The following is a 19714-nucleotide window of genomic DNA, read 5'->3' as shown; positions in this document are numbered from 1 at the left end:
ACAGACAGCAAAGGAAGAATTTGGGGGGAAACATGTTTCTTTAGTGTGCATATGACAATGAATCTTTAACACACTGGGCTATTCAGCGTGATCGATCTGAAACACAGCAGCAAGTCCACCTCTGAATGGCTCAAAAAGAGGATTTGGGATGGCGTAGTCAAAGTCTGGACACAAATCAGACTGAAGCATGATTTAACCAGGCAAACCTTCCAGAGTGGGTGAACTAAAACACGTCTGTAAAGAACAGTGGGCCAAAAATTCCTGTACAGTGATGAAAAAGTCTCATTGCCAGTTATTACAAATTTCTTTTTTGCCATGAAGAGTGACAAACACATTTATTCGAGGGCAATCAGCTTTTGTTTTTGTTTTACACACGAGGTCAGGAAGGTTTGGATAACCTTTTTATCACACGCTGCATTTTGTGTTTACAAGAGTTCTTTATGTCAAATATTAAAAGTTGACCATCTGAAATATGCAAAAAGAGAAAAAACCAGAAAGGGCAATGCACACAGACACGCACTTAAGTTATAGCCTGTTTTCCCAAAACATTTAAAGAGAAATATTTGTATTTCATTTGTAAAAACTCCGCAGATATTGTCAGTCTTTTCTATGTGATATCATGTTTACACCATCAGTCTCTAAACTAGTCCCTTGTTTTATATGATAAAAATATACATACAATAATATATAACAGTGAAATATATTTTTAAAAACATCAAATATGTAAATATCACCGTGATTTGCTTGTTATATTGTTCGTTTGTAGCTTTTCTTTCACCACCTGTACTTTGAATTTGTCAGGCAGAAAGAATGAACACACGATGGGAGCAGACAACGCATGCGCAGTGGGAGCAGAGAAGGGCAGCGTGAAGCGAGGCAAACGAAAAGGACAGTTGGGTAATAGGATTAGTGGAGGAAGAGCAAGGACAGGGAAGCAGGCAGAGTGAGAGGCGGGACACACCTGACTGAATCAGGGAGGGCGGCCTCTGCACACAGACGCGCACTCAGTGCTAGCAAGCAGGCGAAGGCAGTTAGCCAGCAGCCATGACAGACACTGGTGAGTAGCTACATCCTCTGTGTGTGTGATGCTTCTATCCTTTCTTGCTCTGTATAAAAGGTAAAACGATTTGCAGCCGGCGTGGTGCACTGTGCTGTTGCGCCACTCTGCAGACCAGCAACAGTGAGTTGTTTGTGCCACCGGCCAGTAAGATTGCAGCACTGTGCAGTTCAGCAGTGGATGGACATAAACTTACCAGCTGAGCCACACAATCAAACAACCAGCCTCGTCTGTGCAGCGGCTTCTCCGGTCTGTGGCGTTGCTGACTGCTGCTCTGAGGCATGAACCATTTCTTTGCGTCCTCATTGCTCATAGATACCATCATAATACCAGTACTATCCAAAATGTACCGCGGAGTCTAACAGTGGAATAAACACAACGAGCATCACAGTGACAGGATTTAGTGGCGGACGGACTGATAGGATTGGATTTCCCAGTTGTTGCTGTTATTGTGTCCATGCATGCAGTCACGTTTGTATATAGGCACCCTGGGGACTTCTTGGCATTACATTGTGAGACTGACTAGGAAATTGTTGGCCTGTGCTTTAACACAGACGCATGCACACAGTGCCGCCCTGACTGCTCAGCTGGTTGTCCACCAATCCAAAGGTTGATGGATCGATTCCCTGGCTACTGCAGTCTGCATGTCAAAATATCCTTGGGCAAGATGCCGAGTTGCCTGCACTTCATTCGTCTGAGTGTGTGTGGATGAACGCTATAGAAGAAAGTGGTTGTATGAATGTGTGTGCGACTGGCTGAATGAGGCTTGTAGTAACAAGTGCTCAGCACAGAAGAGTCTATAAGTGTCTTTACACATGCAGAAGGACACGAGGGCTAGATCGTGACATACAAGTGTGTGTATCCGTTTCCTAGCCCCCTCCACCCGGGCTATTTTCAATCGACTTTATAGGGATTAGCCGAGGTGATTACCATCTGCACTCTGTGTGTGCGTCTGACTGAAATGGACTGTATGTGTTTAAGAAGCTCTTTAGCTTTGTTATTGAGTTATGCTCCGTGCCTCTGGTTGAAGAAATGTGCAAGCGTGCACAGCCCTTTGCTGGCACGTGTAAACTGTTCAGACTTTATCCAACCACATCAGAAACATCAGTGTTGGACGGCTCCTGAAAAATCTGTTGTTTCCTTTATACTTATTTAAAGGTTTAAGTGAATAGGTTTAAGTTTAACCAAGACTTTGTTTATTGGTGGGTAAAAGAGGAAAAAAAGCATCATGTAAGTCGTATTATATATTGTACAAGATCAGGATTAGGAGAAATATAATTTTGTTGTGGGAGTTCAGCTGAATTTGGCAAATAGTAGATAAGATAAGATAACCTTTATTAGTCCCACACGTGGGAAATTTGTTTTGTCACAGCAGGAAGTGGACAGTGCAAAAGTTATGAGGCAAAAATTAGAATACAATAAGAATAAATACAGTACACAGCTGTACAGAATAGAATAAAATAATATACTATATACAGTAGAATAAAATAAAATAAATATACAATAAGATAAAAATAGAATACAAATACAAATACTATATACAACTGAGTAAAAATACAACGATGACAGAAAGGATTATTGCACTTAGTATTATTGCATATCAGTTAAAGTCTTTATTATGGAGTCTGACAGCAGTGGGGAGGAAAGACCTGCGAAATCTCTCCGTCCCACACCGTGGGTGCCGCAGTCTCCCACTGAAGGAGCTGCTCAGTGCTGTCACAGTCTGCTGCATGGGGTGGGAGATGTTGTCCATCAGGGATGACAGCTTAGCCGCCGTTCTCCTGTCACTCACCACCTCCACTGGGTCCAGAGGGCATCCTAGAACAGAGCTGGCCCTTCGGATCACCCTGTTCAGTCTCTTCCTGTCCCCAGCAGAGATGCTGCTGCCCCAGCAGACCACACCATAAAAGATAGCAGAAGCCACAACAGAGTCATAGAATTTCTTCAGGAGTGGGCCCTCCACTCCAAACGACCTGAGTCTCCGCAGCAGGTACAGCCTGCTCTGCCCTTTCCTGTAGAGGGCGTCTGAGTTATGAGTCCAGTCCAGTCTATTGTTCAGATGAACACCAAGGTACCTGTAGCTGTCCACAGCCTCAATGTCCATACCTTGGATGTTCAGTGGTTGCAGTGGAGAATGCTTGTGCCTGCGGAAGTCTACCACCAGTTCCTTGGTTTTACTGGCGTTGATCTGGAGGTAGTTCAGCTGGCACCAGTCCACAAAGCTCTATAAAACACTCTAAAAATAAGGAGGATTTTCACTCCTGATATTTGATGTAATTAAACATTTGTCCCCAGTTCTTGTTAACCTTTCAGCTGATGTCTGCGAAGGTTCTCAGTCATCCAGGTCATCGTAGTCTAAGGAGCTTGGAAAGTTTCTGGACTTCTTTAAGTTGCTTGAAGACGTTTCACCTCTCATCCAAGAAGCTTCTTCAGTTCTAAGAGTCAATTGGTGGAGAGTCCCAGTCCCGTCTTCATGCAGCTGAAAGAAGTCCAGACGCTTTTCTTTCTGACCTCGTTAGACTTTCAGCTGATGATTTCTTGAAGAAGTTGTGTTGTTGGCAGGACTCTAGTGTGGTTTTTAGTGGTAGTAGCTCTGGTCTCCAGCAGCTTCTTCATATACGTTCTGCATGTGGTGGAGCATCATATCAGCTACAATACCCGTAAGAGCGCTGCCAAGACTTGTAGAAGAAAATAGGAAAAACATTTTTAATTGTCGGATAATGACGTCGGCAATCTCGCAGGCTAAAGCTCTAATGCCAGTTTGTCACTTTTTTCTCAGTTGCTGCTTAGTTGATTATTCTGCTTTTCATCGTGTCTTTTCTGCTTATAATGAAGCTTTATTAATTAGGGTAGCTTGAATGTTTATAGTCCTTATCTTTCCAGACTGTTTTCTCACTATTTTTGAATTTTATTATATATTTATATTTTAAGCCGTCAGCAGTGCAACAAGGAGCAGGATGAGCACTGCCAGAGTCCTACAAAATGACCTCCAGCAGGCCATTGGATGTAGGGCTGCTCAATTAATCGAAACCGGAGGAGTTGTACTTACATCTGATGCCATCAGCTTGTCCTCGGTCACGGTTTCATTCCACATATAGCTTTGCAAAAATTGCATAAAAAGCGCTTGCAGGAACAAAAACATAATATTCCAGAAACACGCTTTGCCGTTCCTATCAGCTGTTCGTAACACTTCCCACAGTGAAATGATGCACCTGCTGTTTTCTTTGCAAATTTGCAGCATAGGATTGTTTTTTGTTTTTCCTGCAGTATATAAAAATTGCTGTATCTCCAAAATAAAACTATGAAGACACTCAAAATAAATTTCCTGTGGTGGGAAACTATTTTTTGCAACTTTATTGTATTTAAAGTTTTGAGGGATAAACCTCTTAAATTTCTCCAAGTAGAAATATATGTAAACAAAACAAAAGCGATTTTCAATTTTTTTTGTAGTTTATTGCACTTTTTTGCAATTTATGTAATTACTATGGACTTAATGCATACATATTATTAAAATATGGGCTATAACAGTTGTATTGATGTATAGCAACTTGAAATGCTCCCACAAATGGCACTACAGCATGTAAAAAAAATAATATAAGCTCTGGTGGACTTGGTTCTATAGTAGGTCTTAAAGGGTTAAATAAATATCGTCAAATAATCGTGATCTCAATTTCAGTGAAAATAATCGTGATTATCATTTTTGCCATAATTGAGCAGCCCTAATTGGATGTGAATGTCTCTGACCAAACAATCAGAAACAGACTTCATAAGTGTGGCCTAAGAGCCTGACGTCCTGTAGCGGACCCTCTGCTCACTGTGGAGCTGTATAATCTACTGTATATCATTCTGGGTTGTGAAGGATCAGTCCTTCATCCCCAACCAGGTGCAGCAGATGGCAGCCCCTCCCTGATCCCCGCTCTGTCGGAGGTTTCTTCCTGTTAAAGGAGGGGTTTTAAAACATGTCTTTCCTCACTGCCGTGCAACAGCTGGGCTTTCTGATTGTTGCATTCTTTGTATTGTTGTCATATAAAGCGTGTTGAGGTAACTGTTGTTGTGGCGCTATATAAATGAAATTAAATTCCATGCTTTCACTTTGGTTTTTGTTGTGTCTTTAAATTCAGCTCTCTGTAAGTGGACCATTTTCATTTCAGTCTAACATTTCTCCAACAAAACAAGTTTTCAGTCAAACTTCATTCTTAAGGTTCCAGAAGCCATTCGTTGGTATGTTTTTTAATTTTTCATGTCAGGTAACACGATCACTATTTATTATGTGTGTGTATGAACACCTTGCTGTGTTGTGGGTTATAAAACCAAATGTAACAAATTGTAAGCTTAGCCTGTCAACAGATACGAACAAATGTCCTGTTATAAACGGGTCGCAGCAGATGGCCCCGCCCCTCCCTTAGCCTGGTTCTGCTGGAGGTTTCTTCCTGTTAAAAGGGAGTTTTTCCTTCCCACTGTCGCCAAAGTGCTGCTCATAGGGGGTCATATGATTGTTGGGTTGGGGTTTTTTTTTTTTATATTATAGTAGGGTTTACCTTACAATATAAAGCACATTGCGGTGACTGTTATTGGGATTTGACGCTGTATAAATAAAATTTAATTAAACTGAATTGAATTATAGGATCACTTAAACCTGAATGCCAAGTTAGGCATATAGGACTTAGTGCTTGGTAGCCACTAACCAGTATCTGTCTACGATTTTGTGTTGGTAACAAGGTAACCCAGCTCCTTATTTTGTCAGTGCTACAGATTTTCCAGATCTTGTTGGCAAATTTTTAGTTGCTTCGTTGTCAGAATCATAATCTTATTCAAGTTGTGTGCTATCTATAAAATGGCATGGCTCACCTTGACTTCCGTGTTACTAAAGCTAACAGCTAACTCTTGTTGTGTGTGGCAGACTCTCTGTGTGAGGCGTTAAAAGCTATTAGTGTGAGTACAGAGCTGATTGAAGAAGAGCTCAAGCCTCATTTGGATACAGTGCTGGCTGCGCTGCTAGAAAAGAGTAAGTCATATAACACACACATCCCAGGAAGTTGACTCTGTTCATCTGGACGTTTTCAGTGGGAAACATTTCTTCAGTCTCAGCTGACTCCAGGTTTCTCCAACCTTATCAACAGTACCTTTGGATAATGGCTGAAACTAGCACCACTAGGCCATGTTTAATGATCATTAACATGCAAATTGTCATAAACATTGATCAGTGGCCATGAGTACCATTCACAGAGAGTGGAGAAATGTTCATGCATGAAGACATTTTAACCCACTTTGACAAGGACTGCCTAAAGCTAGTACGTGAGTACGAGCAAACAGCACGAGAGATGGCTGACTACAGCTGCCACCAAAACAGGATTACTCCTAAAAGTCTGCAACTGAGATCTTCAGTTAAGGGCCTGCGCAACAAAAGTCCTCCAGAAGGCAAAGATCCAGCTGTTTGGTGAGCATATGAGACAAACTCATTTTACTCTGGTATCCTACCCTGCACACCGCCCAGTCATTGGTTCGGGTATGTGGATGACACCTGGGGGGAAATCAAATTTCAGGACGTGCTGAGTTCACTGATCACATTAACTCGGTCGATAAATGGCAGGCTAGCCTTAAGTTATACTGTGAGATTTCCATCAGTAATGGGAGACATTTAAACGTTAATGAGTACCATAAACCTACACATACGGATCAGTATTTAAGGTTTGACTCTCATCATCCATTGGAGCACAAACTGGGTGTCATCAGAGAGGAATACCATCCCCACAGACAAAGCAGCCAGGGAAGCAGAAGAACATCATACCAAGAATGTGCTAAGTGAATGTGGTTATCCCAGTTTTGACAAATATCCAACTGGGAAGGCACTTGAAGAAAGCTCCAGACGACCGAGGAGAGATGGAAGCGAAAACCTTTAGTGACCCTTTATGTGTCAGGACTATTGGAACAGCTGAGACGCATTTTCACAAAACACCGGTCCACCCTGAAGATCGGGTCCTCTCGGCACAAACAGTAACATGGTGTACGCTGTTAAGCGCCAGGAGGATTTCCAGGATTTATACATCAGGGAAACCAAACGACCTCTGGCAAAGCAGATGGCACAGCACAGAAGAGCCACCTCGTCAGGCCAAGGGTACATCTGTCACCATCTTACAATGCTGTGATTGCAGCCTTTCCCCAACTCTCTGTGAATGGTACTCATGGCCACTGATCAATGTTTATTGAGTTGTGACAATTTGCATATTAAAGATCATCAAACTGACCTCACGGCTCATTGTTAGTCAGTGGTGCTAGCTTCAGTCATTATGCAAATGCACCGTTTCTAAGGCTACGTGCACACTGCATCGTTTTCTCTCTGCTTTGGTCTCCCGTCCACACTGAGACGGCGTTTTCCTCAAGGAAAACCACAGCGTTTTCAAAACGTTCTCGAAAACGCGGACTTTCTAAAATGATGACACATTTTAGTCATCTGATGCAGTCAAGTGACCAATTAAAGCTAGCGGAGGACATTATACAGCAGTTGTTTTGATTGCTCTCAATTTTGACAGCCCTGTTTAAGATTAATATCAGTTTGCATGCTCCAGATAGCTTTTCTTCAAATTCTCACTCGCTTTTGTGCATGCGCAGGACTGGAACATAAGCGTTTTGGGCCGTTTCAGTGTGGACGCACAACTCTGTGAAAACGACTGAAAACACTAGTGTGGACGCGGAGCGTTTTCAAATCTATCTGGGCTAGTGTGGACGTAGCCTACGGTTGGAAACCTGCAGTCAGCTGAGACTGAAGAAGTCCCCCAGCTGAGTGCTGAAACATTTGTCCCACTGAAAACGCTTCGTCCAGATGAACAGAATCAACTTTTTGAGTCACTTTTCAACTAACATCACATATTGCACAGTGAATTTTATCATTCTAAATGAACGGACTTTTGCATTCACAGAGAAAGATGCTGCTATCGACGTTGCCAAAAGTGGTATTCTACCCATACTGGCTCAGGCCTTACAGAGAAAAAGCAGTCTGAGCTGCCAGGTGGCTTTGGTGGTGGCAGAGATGGCCCGAGAAGGTAGAACACTTGAATACTATAAAACTGGGTGTGCTTCATAAAACAGTTTGTACAGTATAAGCTTCCTTATTTTGTCTTGTCTCATGTTCTCTTTGAAGAGCTTTAGGATTCTACAAGGTCCTTAAAACCAGTTTAACTCATGTTAAGGACCTTGTACTGTTTATTTTTAATTACAATAATTATTAAATATCAAATAAAAATATATTGCAGTGTATAAGGAAACATTTTTATCCCTTTTAAGTAACCTAAAGCCAGTATGTGTAGGATTATACAGATGAAGCCACTTTAGAAAACGTCCAAACTGGTTTAGTTTAGTGCCACTTTCAACTTACTGGGTTGACGTTTTATCTGTACGAGGTTGTTGTGTTTTTTTTAATATTATTTCTGATATGAAAAAATGCACTTAAATTCCACACAGAGTGGCTGAAAATGTGATGCTTTTAAAAAATGCTTATGCTCCAGTGATGCGTCATGAGACTAAAACACCAGGTTGCTTCATAGCTGTTGAGTAACATATGCAACATAGCATTTAAAATATACCAGCGTTTACAAGGTTTAATGTCCTTGCATGTGTTGTAGCTGCAGTGAGGGAGCCATGCATCGAGGCAGGCCTGGTGAAGGTGTTGGTTCCCCATCTGAACAGCGATGACCAAGAAATGCTGCTGAACTCTGGCAGGGCCATCGGGCGCATCTGCTTTGACAACTGTGAGTTGGTGGGACACTGCTGGCTCCGTCAGCAGGGCGTTCTCAGTGTGCTGATGAGTCTGATTTCTTTTGAAGGCTACAGAGAGTGACAGATCTTAATTCCAAACTACATGATATTCTTGTCATGGTAACTACATCATGTTAGGCAACTACAGATCAGTCATGCGAGCTGCTTTCAGAACATGTGTCAGGTTTCCTAGATGCAGCGTTGCTTTGCATCCATTATTGCACTATGCAAGATAAAATAACTGCATGATGCCTATTTTTGTTCCTGACTGCCAAAACTGTCCAGATCCTGCCATAATCGGACTGATATAGCGTGAAATGTTATATAGGAGCTAACTTATGCTTTGAAATATGTGAGACTGTCGCCATAAAAGCAGGCACACAGTCAACAACATTACACAGGGTGCGCTGGAGCATTCAAAGCATGGTTAACTGGTGTAGAGTAAGCCTGCCAGTACACTGTCTTAGTGTACTAGTTTCTATGGAAGCCCATTTCCGCCACTAAAAAAAAAAAAAAAAAAAAGGATCCATAACTCAAAATTTCGATTTATTAACTCAAAATTTTGAGAAAAGCCACTCGAAGTTTCGAGTTAGCGCTGCCAATCAGTAATCTACGTGAATGACGTCATTTCCTCGTTACCCAGAAGCTGAAGCCTCAGCTACAAATGCTACAGCTAAGCTAGGTATTACATCCAGTCGCACAGATTGCTGAGTGTTTTCAGCCTGGCTTCACAAATGATGAAATCCCTGTTATTAGCTGAATCACACGGTGTTACTATCAGCAAACGTACTCGCCAAAGCGCCAATTTGTTGGGATCCGTTTTTGAGTGCGCGCTCCTCTGCGCCATAAGCTTCCGGGTAACAAGAAAGCGACCTCATTCATGTATATTTTTGATTGGCAGAGCTAACTCGACATTTTGAGAAAAGTAACTTGAAATTTTGAGAAAATAACTCGACATTTCGAGTTCTGGATGCTAGCTGTTTTGTTTTTATTTAGTGGCGGGCTTCCATAAGTTGCTGTGTCAAAACAAAAAAGAGTCTTGTAGCAGGTTGCATGTTTCCAGTCTTCAGCGTGCCATGCTTCTGTTCGTGGCTGGGAGGAGCTGATATGATCTGCTGCTGTAGTCTTCTCATTCTCCTCCAGCTTTTCACAGCAAGACATTTGCATCCATATTGTAATGTTGTATAAAGCACTTTGAATACTAAGGTAGAGTGGAAAAGAGCTCGATAAGAACCAGTCCGTGTACCACAGAACTGCCTCTCGTTAAACGCTTAGAACTTGTCAGCATCCTGAGAAAAAGCTCTGAGATCCATTTTTTAACAAAATGATAAAAATGGATATCTAGAGGTCTCCCACTTTATTCCTTAACACTTATCTCTGTCTCCTACCTTTTTTACCTAGCATACCAGCAGGACCAGTTGGTCCAGAGTGGTGTAATCCCCAGACTCGTTTCCATAATGAGGGCGTATCCTGACAACGATCCACTGGTCAACGTCTGTCTGCTGGCCTTGTGTAACCTGGCAGACATGGGTGATTATTTACTATTTGTATTAAGTGCTGTTAGATGTAGTTTGATCGTCAGTGCTTTAGTGATTACACATGTTCTTTACAGCTACAGCATTGCCTTTAATTAATGTGCCTGCAACCAGTGTTGGGTAAGTTACTTTAAAAAAGTAATTCATTACTAATTACTTAGTCAATATTGTATTTTAAATACTTATCTAATTACTGTGTCAGAAAAGTAACTTAATTACTAAATAAGTAATTTAACCAAATACTTCTTAGAATCCCTCTAAACCTCGAGTGGCAGACGATAGAAATTAAACTCTTTAAATAATGAATAAAGACGGAGACTCTGCAGTACGCAGCGGCAGCATCTCTTCCACAGTGTAGCCTGCAGTCGTTTTTAAGCTCACCTTCAGACGCTTTCTGCGCTGCTGAAGTAAAATCAGGTTTTGCTGCCTAGCGGGAGTTGCCGCGGTGTTATCCATGGATGATGAACAAGGATCGCTCAGAAGTGTTCGTCTATGCTCCGTGTCAGGCGCTTCAGTAGATGACTCGTGCTATGAACAGCAGCCCATAGTTTTTACATATTACTGTAATGTTCTTGTCTGCTCGTTTCAGAAAAGTGAAGAGACGGGAATATGTCCACCTCAAAAAACAGCCACTCGCTTCAGTCCGACAGCTTCCGCTGTAGAAAACGACTGTGCAGCAAACCGGTGTGAAATGACGCGCAGCTGCACTACAGCCATGTTAAAGCGGCAGAGTTTACTTCTACGTTTAGAAGACAAATGATTGAAATGAAATATTCAGCCAGTTTAATTATTTTACCATGTAACGCAAGTACATTGTAAGTAACTGTAATTGAAATACCTAAAAATGAACAGTAATCAGTTACTCTACTCTTTCAGTGGAAAAGTAACTTAATTACAGTAACGCGTTACACCCAACACTGCCTGCAACCCTAAACATGAAGCAGGGAGAGTTTTCTTTTGTGAGCAACATGCCAGAGATAAATGGCTGACACAGTAAATACTTTGTCACTCACTGTGGTAACCACATCAGGCCAGAGTAATCTTTTTAAGCCTTTTAACAGAAGAAAGCATTTAGCATTTGAGTTTAGCCATGCTTTAGCACTCGAACTACTCAACAAACTGTACGTTACAAATGTATTGGTATTAATATGGCATGCACCTGGAGAGATTTAGGGTTCAGTATCTTGCTCAGAGCACTGACCTGTTGAACTGCTCTACCTCCTTAGCCACAGTTCTTTTTAGCTACTGTGATCTAATGGGGTGACTAATTACAGCTTACACAGTTAACATATCCAGGTGTCCCAGAGGGAGGTGGGCTAATACTTCAGAAATGAAAAAAGAACGATTCACTGTGCAGCTGTTCTGCTGTGATTATGATATGTCACTAACTCTGTAGCTGATTACACACCACATGTGTTTGCAGACTCTGCAAGGGAGGCGCTGGCACAGCTGGATGTTGCAGATGTACTGATATTTCAGCTGAAACAGGCCCCTGATGCTGAACGCCGACATGTCATTTTGGAAATACTGGGCTCTCTGGGAGAGAGCGGTAAGGGCATGTTTTTAATCGATCGGTGAAACGTTCTTTTTAGTACCGTGTACTTTTCGAACCTTTTGTTGCTCCACTTCCAACTTATTTGAAACATGCTGCTTTCATCCAATTCACAATGAGCTAATACGTTTCATGAGCTACTAAAATATTAAGTCAGTGGTCTGTGTTTTAATGTCAGTTTAAATGCGTCTACGACATTTGCAGATCCGTTGTATTTGGTTTTCCTCTACTTTTTACGCAGAGCCCCAGCTTTTCTGGAGTTTGGGTTGTAGGAAGCTTGAGGGAGATGGAGAGCAGCCTTGGCATGTGCTTATTGTTTTCAATTTATTGTGAAATACATTGCCTTGACTTGAACTAAGAAAATGTGTCTCCTATTATGAAAGCACTCAAAGACTTTTACCACATGTGCTGCTCAGTAACAAAATAAAGTCCAAACATTAGTTTTCTTCATGCATATGTTCATGATTAATGGAGACAGTAGTAAAACTTGTTGGGTTGTCGTCCTGAGGCAACTGTTGTTGTGATCGGTGCTCTATGAGTAAATTGAAATGAATTGTTCTGTGCCACCAGATACTCTGAAACTACAGTTTGCAGAGTCAGGAGTCCCAGAAGCTTTATCCGAGATGATTCGGAGTCTGCAGGGAGGGTCTGACCCACATGACCTCTGCAGCATCAAGATTGCCTCCAACCTAATGGTGTCCCTGCTTTTAGGGGGTACGTAATGCATAGCAACAACATTGTCTTAGTGTAGGTTTGAAAGGAAGAAGTGGTCAGATGACAAACAGGAAGACAAAGTGCTGAAATTGCACTGCGCTGGGATCCACTCACCAAGACGCTCGCATAATGCAGAGCTCCTGAGCAAAACCTCTGTTCCCCCTGGCTTTGCCTCTCATTGGGCATCTACTGTCTGTAAGTAGTTTCCCTTAGTGTTGAGAGGTTTCTTTTTATTTCAATGACATCTAAGAGTGGCATTGCTAAACAGGGCAGAAGCTATGCAAGCATGGTGACAGAGACCACGCTGAAAGTTCTAACAGCCTGGAGTATTGCATCGAATGCTTTTGTTGAACTTTGTCCCAACTCAGTAGTGTGCTTAAACAACTGCAGGAGGACGTCTGTGCTGTGAAAACGTCACAAGTTCAGTTAACACAGATATTGCCGACAGAAATGAGAGACTGGAAGAGGCAGATCGTCGCATTATGAACAGCTGGCTAGAAGCTAAAGACATCGAAGAGGCGTGACCAGCTAGAAAGAGCAGCAGTGTCTTAATCTGTGATTGTTAGAGTGAAGTAACGTGTAGAAGGTGCAAAACTGTACAGACCATATCAAACCTCTGATAGCACAGGTGGTGTACATACAGGTCCACAAGTATTTGGACGGAGACAACGTTTTTCTCAATGTTGTTCTGCACGTTATCACAGTGAAACGAAACGACTCAGATGTAGCTGAAGTGCAGAATTTCAGCTTTAATTCAGTTGAACAAAAAGCATTTTTGACACAATCCCTTTATTTCAGGGGCTCAAAAGTAATTGGACAAATTAAATAGCTGAAAATAAAAAAATCGTTTCTAACGCTTGATTAAAACCCGTTTGCTGGCAGTGGCAGCCTGCAGCCTTGAACTCATGGACATCACCGGCTTTCCTCCTTTTGAATGCGCCTCCAGGACTTTACTGCAGCGACGTTCAGTTGCTGTTTCTTTGTGGAATCGTCACCATGGACAATGATTCTGCGATCATCCACCACTGTTGTCTTCTTTGGACCTGCAGGTGTTTTTGCGTCGTTGTGTTCACCTGTGATTTCTTTCTACCAAACTGTAGGTTTTGCCAATATCGTACCAATTTCTCAGGTGTTTGTTTTCTGTTTTCGCAGTTTAAGGAGGCTTGTGTCACCTGCATGGAGAGCTCCTCTAACTGCATGTTGTCTGTTCGTAGCAAAATCTTCCAAATGCAAGCACCACCTCAAGTCAACTCCAAACCTGCTTAGTTGATAATGAAACAACAAAGGAAATGTCCACACATGGCATTGAAATAGGCTTTGACTCAAGTGTCCCATTGTTTTTGGTCATTTGCCAGAGTGGCAAATGTTAAAGAGCTGAAATTCTAAAGAGTTCATCCAATTTAAAGGCTGATACCTTCAAATAAAAGCTGAGAGTCTTCACAACATGAATATGTTTAGGTACACAGGGAAAAAACAAACTTGTGTCAGTGTCCAAATATATATATATAGACCTAACTCTGCCTATTCTGGATAATGATCATCAGCTGAGACCTCTCTGTAAATGATCCAGACACTTTTCTTTCGTTTGGCACCGACGTCTTTGCAGCTGACTCCTCACTGCTGTCTCAGGTCACTAAAAAGGGAAGGAGACCTCACTAGAACCACATCTCCACCTGCTCCATCACCCTCCCTGCCGCTGCCCCTTGAGCCAAAGACCACACCACTGCCACACTATCGTTGGAATATTCCAGACATTCCTGGAATGTGAGCGAGTGATGATGCAGTGAAGGAGAAACATAAAACAGAGGTGCAGGGCATGGAAAAAGAATGTGAGATTATTAAAGCACGTAGAAAGTTGCAGACAAAGAATATTTGGCTCACGCTGACCTTCCCTGCCATGCTGTGACTCCGTTCTTGTAGATGAGGTTTGATGACCACATAGCACTGGATTTCATCACAGTGAGGGGTGTGTTGTTTGTTGGTGGGTTTGACAGGTTGTTTACTCAAGGGGAGGGGTATTTTGGTATTTTGTGGTTACTTCTGAAAACGTTTGTTCCTGGGCAAAAGTCAGAGGTATGTTAAAGAGTGGAAGCACAAAAGAAAGGATACCATATGAACATATATTATCCTGTATTAATAATATAGGGACAGAGTAATTTCATGGCATAGCAGGGGTGCTAATAATTCCATTAAGCTTAAGAGATGTTTGCTTTATCTCAAATCACATTGGGCAGATGCAGCATTTATACAAGAAACATCTATGATTGGTTCAGAAACAGCTACATTTAGCAAGTATTTAGTGGCTCATTTAATAGTAAAAAACGGGGAGTGCCAAAATTGGATTTTGTTTCACTCAAAGAGCACGGAGGTAGAACATATGTCTGATCATCTGGCTAAAACTGATTACAGGCACACTTGAATCACTGGTGACGAGGACTAATAACCGTCAGGGAAAGATGCATTTTTCTCTCTGATTGTCCAGTAAATACGTTCATTGTGTCGAGTTACAAAACAAAAATTAGTAAATAAAAGAAACGCACTGCACTTGTCACTGAATGTGTTGTGACCAATCGAATATGTAATCTCTGGTGTTGGTGCACTAGTGTATTGATTTACCTAATGTCACTGCTGCATGTGAATCTAAATCACGTTGCTTTTTCAGTTATTTTCAAAAGACTGTTTGTGTGTCAGATGAGTCCATGCAGAAGTGTTTTGGTGAAGGATCAGGTCTGGTGTACCAGGATGTTCTGTCATGGCTCCAGAGCTCCAACACCCAACTGCAGCTATCGGGAGCGCTGGCCATCGCCAACTTCGCCAGGAATGGTGAGATGTTTGTCAAAAGAACACACTACATGGTCTTTTTGACTGTTTTTGACTGAGTCTGGAGAGACAGTTCCACTCTTTACAGCTCTCTAAACTTTTTTTAAGATAACTTAAGATTTATTTTTCTTGGTTTTCACCCATTTTTTTCCGGGTGAAACATCTCAAAAACCCACTTTCTTCTACTTCCTCAGCAGAAAGGTTCCATCAGACTATCTGTCCAGACAGTTTACAGTTTATACATTAAATTCGAAATGGACGTTTTTTTAAATCTGATGTTTTAAACAGATCAAAACACGATATAGTCATTCTCATTCATTAACAGTTTCTTTAACATACTGTTTTTTGTGTTCAGTGGTATTTAGTGTTATCACGTGATGTTTTTCTGGGGTGAAATGCTCGTACAGCAGCGGTCCCCAACCTTTTGTGCGCCACAGACCGGTTTATGTCCGACAATATTTTCACAAACCAGCTTTTAAGGTGTCGCAAATAAATGCAACAAAATAAAACCAGTACCGGTACCAAAAGAAAGAAAATGTATTTATAACACACGGGAAAAGACCCAGGGAAACCACCAATCTCACACCTGAGCCCCAGCTCTCGCGGCCCAGAACCACACAGCTCCAGTCTCTGTCCCGGGAGTTGGGGACCGCTGTTGTAGAGCGCACATCTCGAATCACCCCAAAAACAACAATTGGCTGCACAAGTTGGAATTTACTTTGAATTTTTTCTAATCCACGTGGAGTCAAAGTATACTAAAATACTCAATTATACCCTAATATTCGGTTTTATGTCCCTTTACATATTGTACCTCGGCCAGATGCTTTTGGTAGCCATCGACAAGCTTCTGGCATAATGCTGGATGGATATTTGACCAATCGTCTTGGCAGAATTGATAGTTTACTCAAATTGGTTGGTTTCCTTGGATGAATCCAGATTTGAAATGTATTCCACAAATTTTCAACAAGTCTGAGTTTGGGGCTGTTAGCCTGCTTTATCTTTTCCTAATCCAGTCGTGTTATGTGTTTGGGATCATTGTCCCTTTGGAACACCCGGCTGTGTCCAACTTTCTGTCTTGCTGCTGATCTGAGATGAAGTTACAGAATTGGAGGTAGTCCTCTTTCTTCATTATTCCATCCAGCTTGTACCACTACCACTGGCAGCAAAACAGCCCAAGACCATAACGCTGCCAGCACCATGGTGGATTGCTGGTACGGTGTTCTTAGGTTTTGTTGATCTGTGGAACCAGCACCCCACTACAGGAAGTCTGGATCAGCGCTCTGTTTAAAAAGTCCAGTCTCTGATCCTATGAGCATTACCCAGCAGGCAGTGCAGAGCTTGGATGGAGCCGGTGAGTGAGGACGCTGTTCTAACTGCCTCTAGCCTCCAGGGAAAAAAAGCAAGACCCGAGTAGCTTTGCAGAGCCACTCCTACCAGCCATACCTGCTGCGGCAGCGCTTTTGGAAGAGGACGAGGTTTAAATCAGTGGCTTGGAAAGCTGCCCAAAGATCTGTTTCTTTAAAATGGGCAAAACACTACGTGTATAAAGGCTAATTTACACTACTGCTGTGCAGAAATGATAAGAGTTATGTGTGGAGGAGTAAAGCTGAGCTTTCCAAACCGTGAAGAAAGGTGGGATTGAAGTGCCCCCAGCTTACCTCTCATTACATCTGAGAGTGGGTGAAAGGTTTTATGTTTACAGTGATGCAAAGTGCTGTAACAGAGTTTCTTTATGCGCGTTTGCAAAAAGTAAATCATATTAATTTTGTGCATCCTCTTTTTAACCCTTTGTGAAACCATAAAGGTAAAAATCTGAGTATTAAATCCACATTAATACAAATAGTTCTTACTTTTTTACCCACTCTCAGATGTGATGAGAGATAAGGTAGACTTCAGTCTTTTTCAGGCCCACATCCAGTTTGAAAGGCTCGCCGTTACTCCTCCAAGCATGCCTCTTAACATTTTAGCTCAATCTTTGTGTCTTCTGACCATAAACCTTTTCTCCAGAAGGCATTTGGCTCATCCATGAGGGCAGCAGCAACTTTCAGTCACGGTTGAAGGTGTCGGTTGTGGAGCAAGGTTGGGTTTCTTTCTTTGTCAGCCCCCCCCCAGACAATGTAAAAATTGCATCATTGTGGACAGTGTGGGTCTCAGACATGGACAAAGTGGGGACATATCAGAATAAATTGTTTGAAGTGGTGATTCAGAAATCTGTAGTTGTACAGAAATGGCCCCAGGAGAACTTCCCAGGTTGTGTAAATCTGCAGTTCTTCATAGATCTTCACTCTGGTCCAGTAGCTTGTGTATTGGTCTGCCCAGTGAGTACTGTCACACAAGTTGTCAGAGTTTTACCCCTCATACTGCTGGATAAACAGCTCACTCAGGGACGAGGTCACACAGAGCTCAGGTTTTCACTCGCGAGGGGGAAGCAGTTGTCTCCAACCCACTTCAACTTGCTTTCCCCCTGCAGGTTGTTTTTATTGCTTACACACATGAACATTCATAAAGCATGTTGCTGTATTACCTATGAGAAATTACTATAACTGGTTACAAAGTGTGATTGTGCTGTGCAAGCATGGTTATACAATGTGTGGTTATATGATGGGAGTGCAGCTCTGCCAGGTTGTTGTTGGTAGAATCTGTTCTTCTCAAGGCTGCTTGTTGCCCTTATCAATGTCGTGCACGTAGTCATGTGCGTGGGTTACCTCGATAGCAAACAGAAGCATTCTAGCTTTCTAAATGGCAACCTACAGCACATACATTAAACCTAACACAAGTCCTGCTGGCACAGACAAACTAGCAGTTAGTCAGTTATTCTACTGCACGAGTCATGTATTTGAGACTGTGTGTATAATTAATAAAAAATAATAACAAAATTAAAACTTGTGCACCAATTCTTGCTTTACACAGTAGAGAGAAAAGCCCCAAATGACCTTCATGTTAATGTTTGTTTGTTTTTAAGTAGTTGGGTTTTGAGGACTGTTGTTTTTCTGTCAGACAGTAACTGTGTGAAGATGCTGGACCTCGGAGTGGTTCCTCACATCCTGACATTGTTGGAGCAGCACGTAGATGAAGGAGACGTATCTGTTCAACATGCTGGACTAAGCGCACTCAGAAACCTTGCCATTCCGGGTACAGGCTTCCACTGCCTAAGCAATCAAAAGAAACAAGTTCAAGTACATTTCATAACCTAAAATGATCCTGAATGTGTTTTGTCCTTAAAATCAATGTGAATTGATAAAGTAAAAGTGAAACGCTGAGAAAGTCGATAATATGACGTGTGTGTTCCCAGCCACCAACAAAGTGCGAATGCTGGAGGACGGGGTGACTGACAGAATAAAGACGCTGCTGCGCTCGGACATGCCCCCAGTTCAGTTCAAACTGCTGGGCACTCTGCGTATGATGGTGGACGGACACGGTGAGCAAAATGCTTCAGTTTGGAAGCAACAATTGTTTAGTTTTGATGACATGTGATAACTTTGATTCTTCCCTTTGGTAGAAGACCTCTTATTGACCGTTGGGCACCAAACAGCATACAAACACACTGCTTTCCTGCAAAAATAAACTATGGGGCTAATGTATCAGCAGATCCAGTGAAACACCTGTCCATGTGGTGTAAGGTCTGAAGGGGATTGGGATAATGAGTGCTCTGGGTTTCTGTATGGGACACATTCTGTAGTCGTTACCAGATTTTCACACGTCTGAAACAGAAAGCCCGTTTAAAGAAATTAAATGAAAATATGAAATGAAAGTATGGAAACTTCCATCCAGGCCGAAAATTTGAAGGTATCAACGAGGCCATCGTCAACACAACGCTGAACAACAAAGGAAAAGCACCTCGCCAAGTCAAACACCTGACGTTAATTCAACAGAAATGTTGTGCGAGGATCAAAATTACATTTCACATGAGGAGACCCACCAAAAGTTCATGCTTCACTCCGATTAATGTAATACACAGTACATCTTTTCCCCCATGTACAGCTGGCAGTCTTTATTAACCGTTGTCAAAACAAACGTCTTCTACCCTGTGCTGCACTGTGTGTCAGAGGAAGCTGCGTTAGTGCTGGGGAGAGATGCTGACCTACTCGATCGGATCATGGAGTGGTGCGAAGCCAAGGATCATGCAGGAGTCAGAGGAGAAGCCAGTCGCCTGCTGGCTGCTCTCATCAGACATAGTCAGAACTCTGTGAGTCAGATTCTTCTACTGGGAATGTTTCTCTGCTTAAGTTCTAATTTGTTTGTGTTGGTTATCGAACTCGCTTTGTCGGATGTTCACTTATTATC

At 42.2% G+C, this 19714-nt stretch overlaps 1 protein-coding gene and 1 long non-coding RNA gene across 5 annotated transcripts in view; both read left to right on the top strand.

Annotated features, from left to right (window-relative positions):
- Positions 1–855: 855 nt before the first annotated feature.
- si:dkey-191g9.5 (rap1 GTPase-GDP dissociation stimulator 1-B) overlaps positions 856–19714 on the top strand; it is a 28542-nt gene continuing 9683 nt past the window's right edge. For 2 of the 4 annotated variants that reach the window (XR_013101450.1, XM_076891949.1), the window contains exons 1-11: positions 856–1057; positions 5958–6062; positions 7975–8097; positions 8677–8802; positions 10211–10339; positions 11768–11893; positions 12467–12610; positions 15302–15433; positions 18428–18562; positions 18723–18848; positions 19477–19616. Coding sequence is in view for 2 of the 4 variants with exons in the window: in XM_076891949.1 (XP_076748064.1) it covers positions 1045–1057; positions 5958–6062; positions 7975–8097; positions 8677–8802; positions 10211–10339; positions 11768–11893; positions 12467–12610; positions 15302–15433; positions 18428–18562; positions 18723–18848; positions 19477–19616 (1299 nt within the window). In the remaining 2 variants the exon portion in view is untranslated. The remainder of the gene's footprint in view (positions 1058–5957; positions 6063–7974; positions 8098–8676; positions 8803–10210; positions 10340–11767; positions 11894–12466; positions 12611–15301; positions 15434–18427; positions 18563–18722; positions 18849–19476; positions 19617–19714) is intronic. The other 2 variants (XM_012924956.3, XR_001168037.3) reach the window with 2 other exon arrangements.
- Positions 12619–13981, top strand: LOC143421838 (uncharacterized). Its single transcript, XR_013101451.1, has 2 exons — positions 12619–13659; positions 13763–13981. It is a non-coding gene; the product is annotated as an uncharacterized LOC143421838 (long non-coding RNA).

The sequence above is a fragment of the Maylandia zebra genome, linkage group LG13 (assembly GCF_041146795.1).
Source record: "Maylandia zebra isolate NMK-2024a linkage group LG13, Mzebra_GT3a, whole genome shotgun sequence".
In the NCBI taxonomy this organism is placed as follows: domain Eukaryota; kingdom Metazoa; phylum Chordata; class Actinopteri; order Cichliformes; family Cichlidae; genus Maylandia; species Maylandia zebra.
The sequence above is the reverse complement of the archived record's forward strand: the minus strand, read 5'-3'. Positions and strand labels throughout refer to the sequence as shown.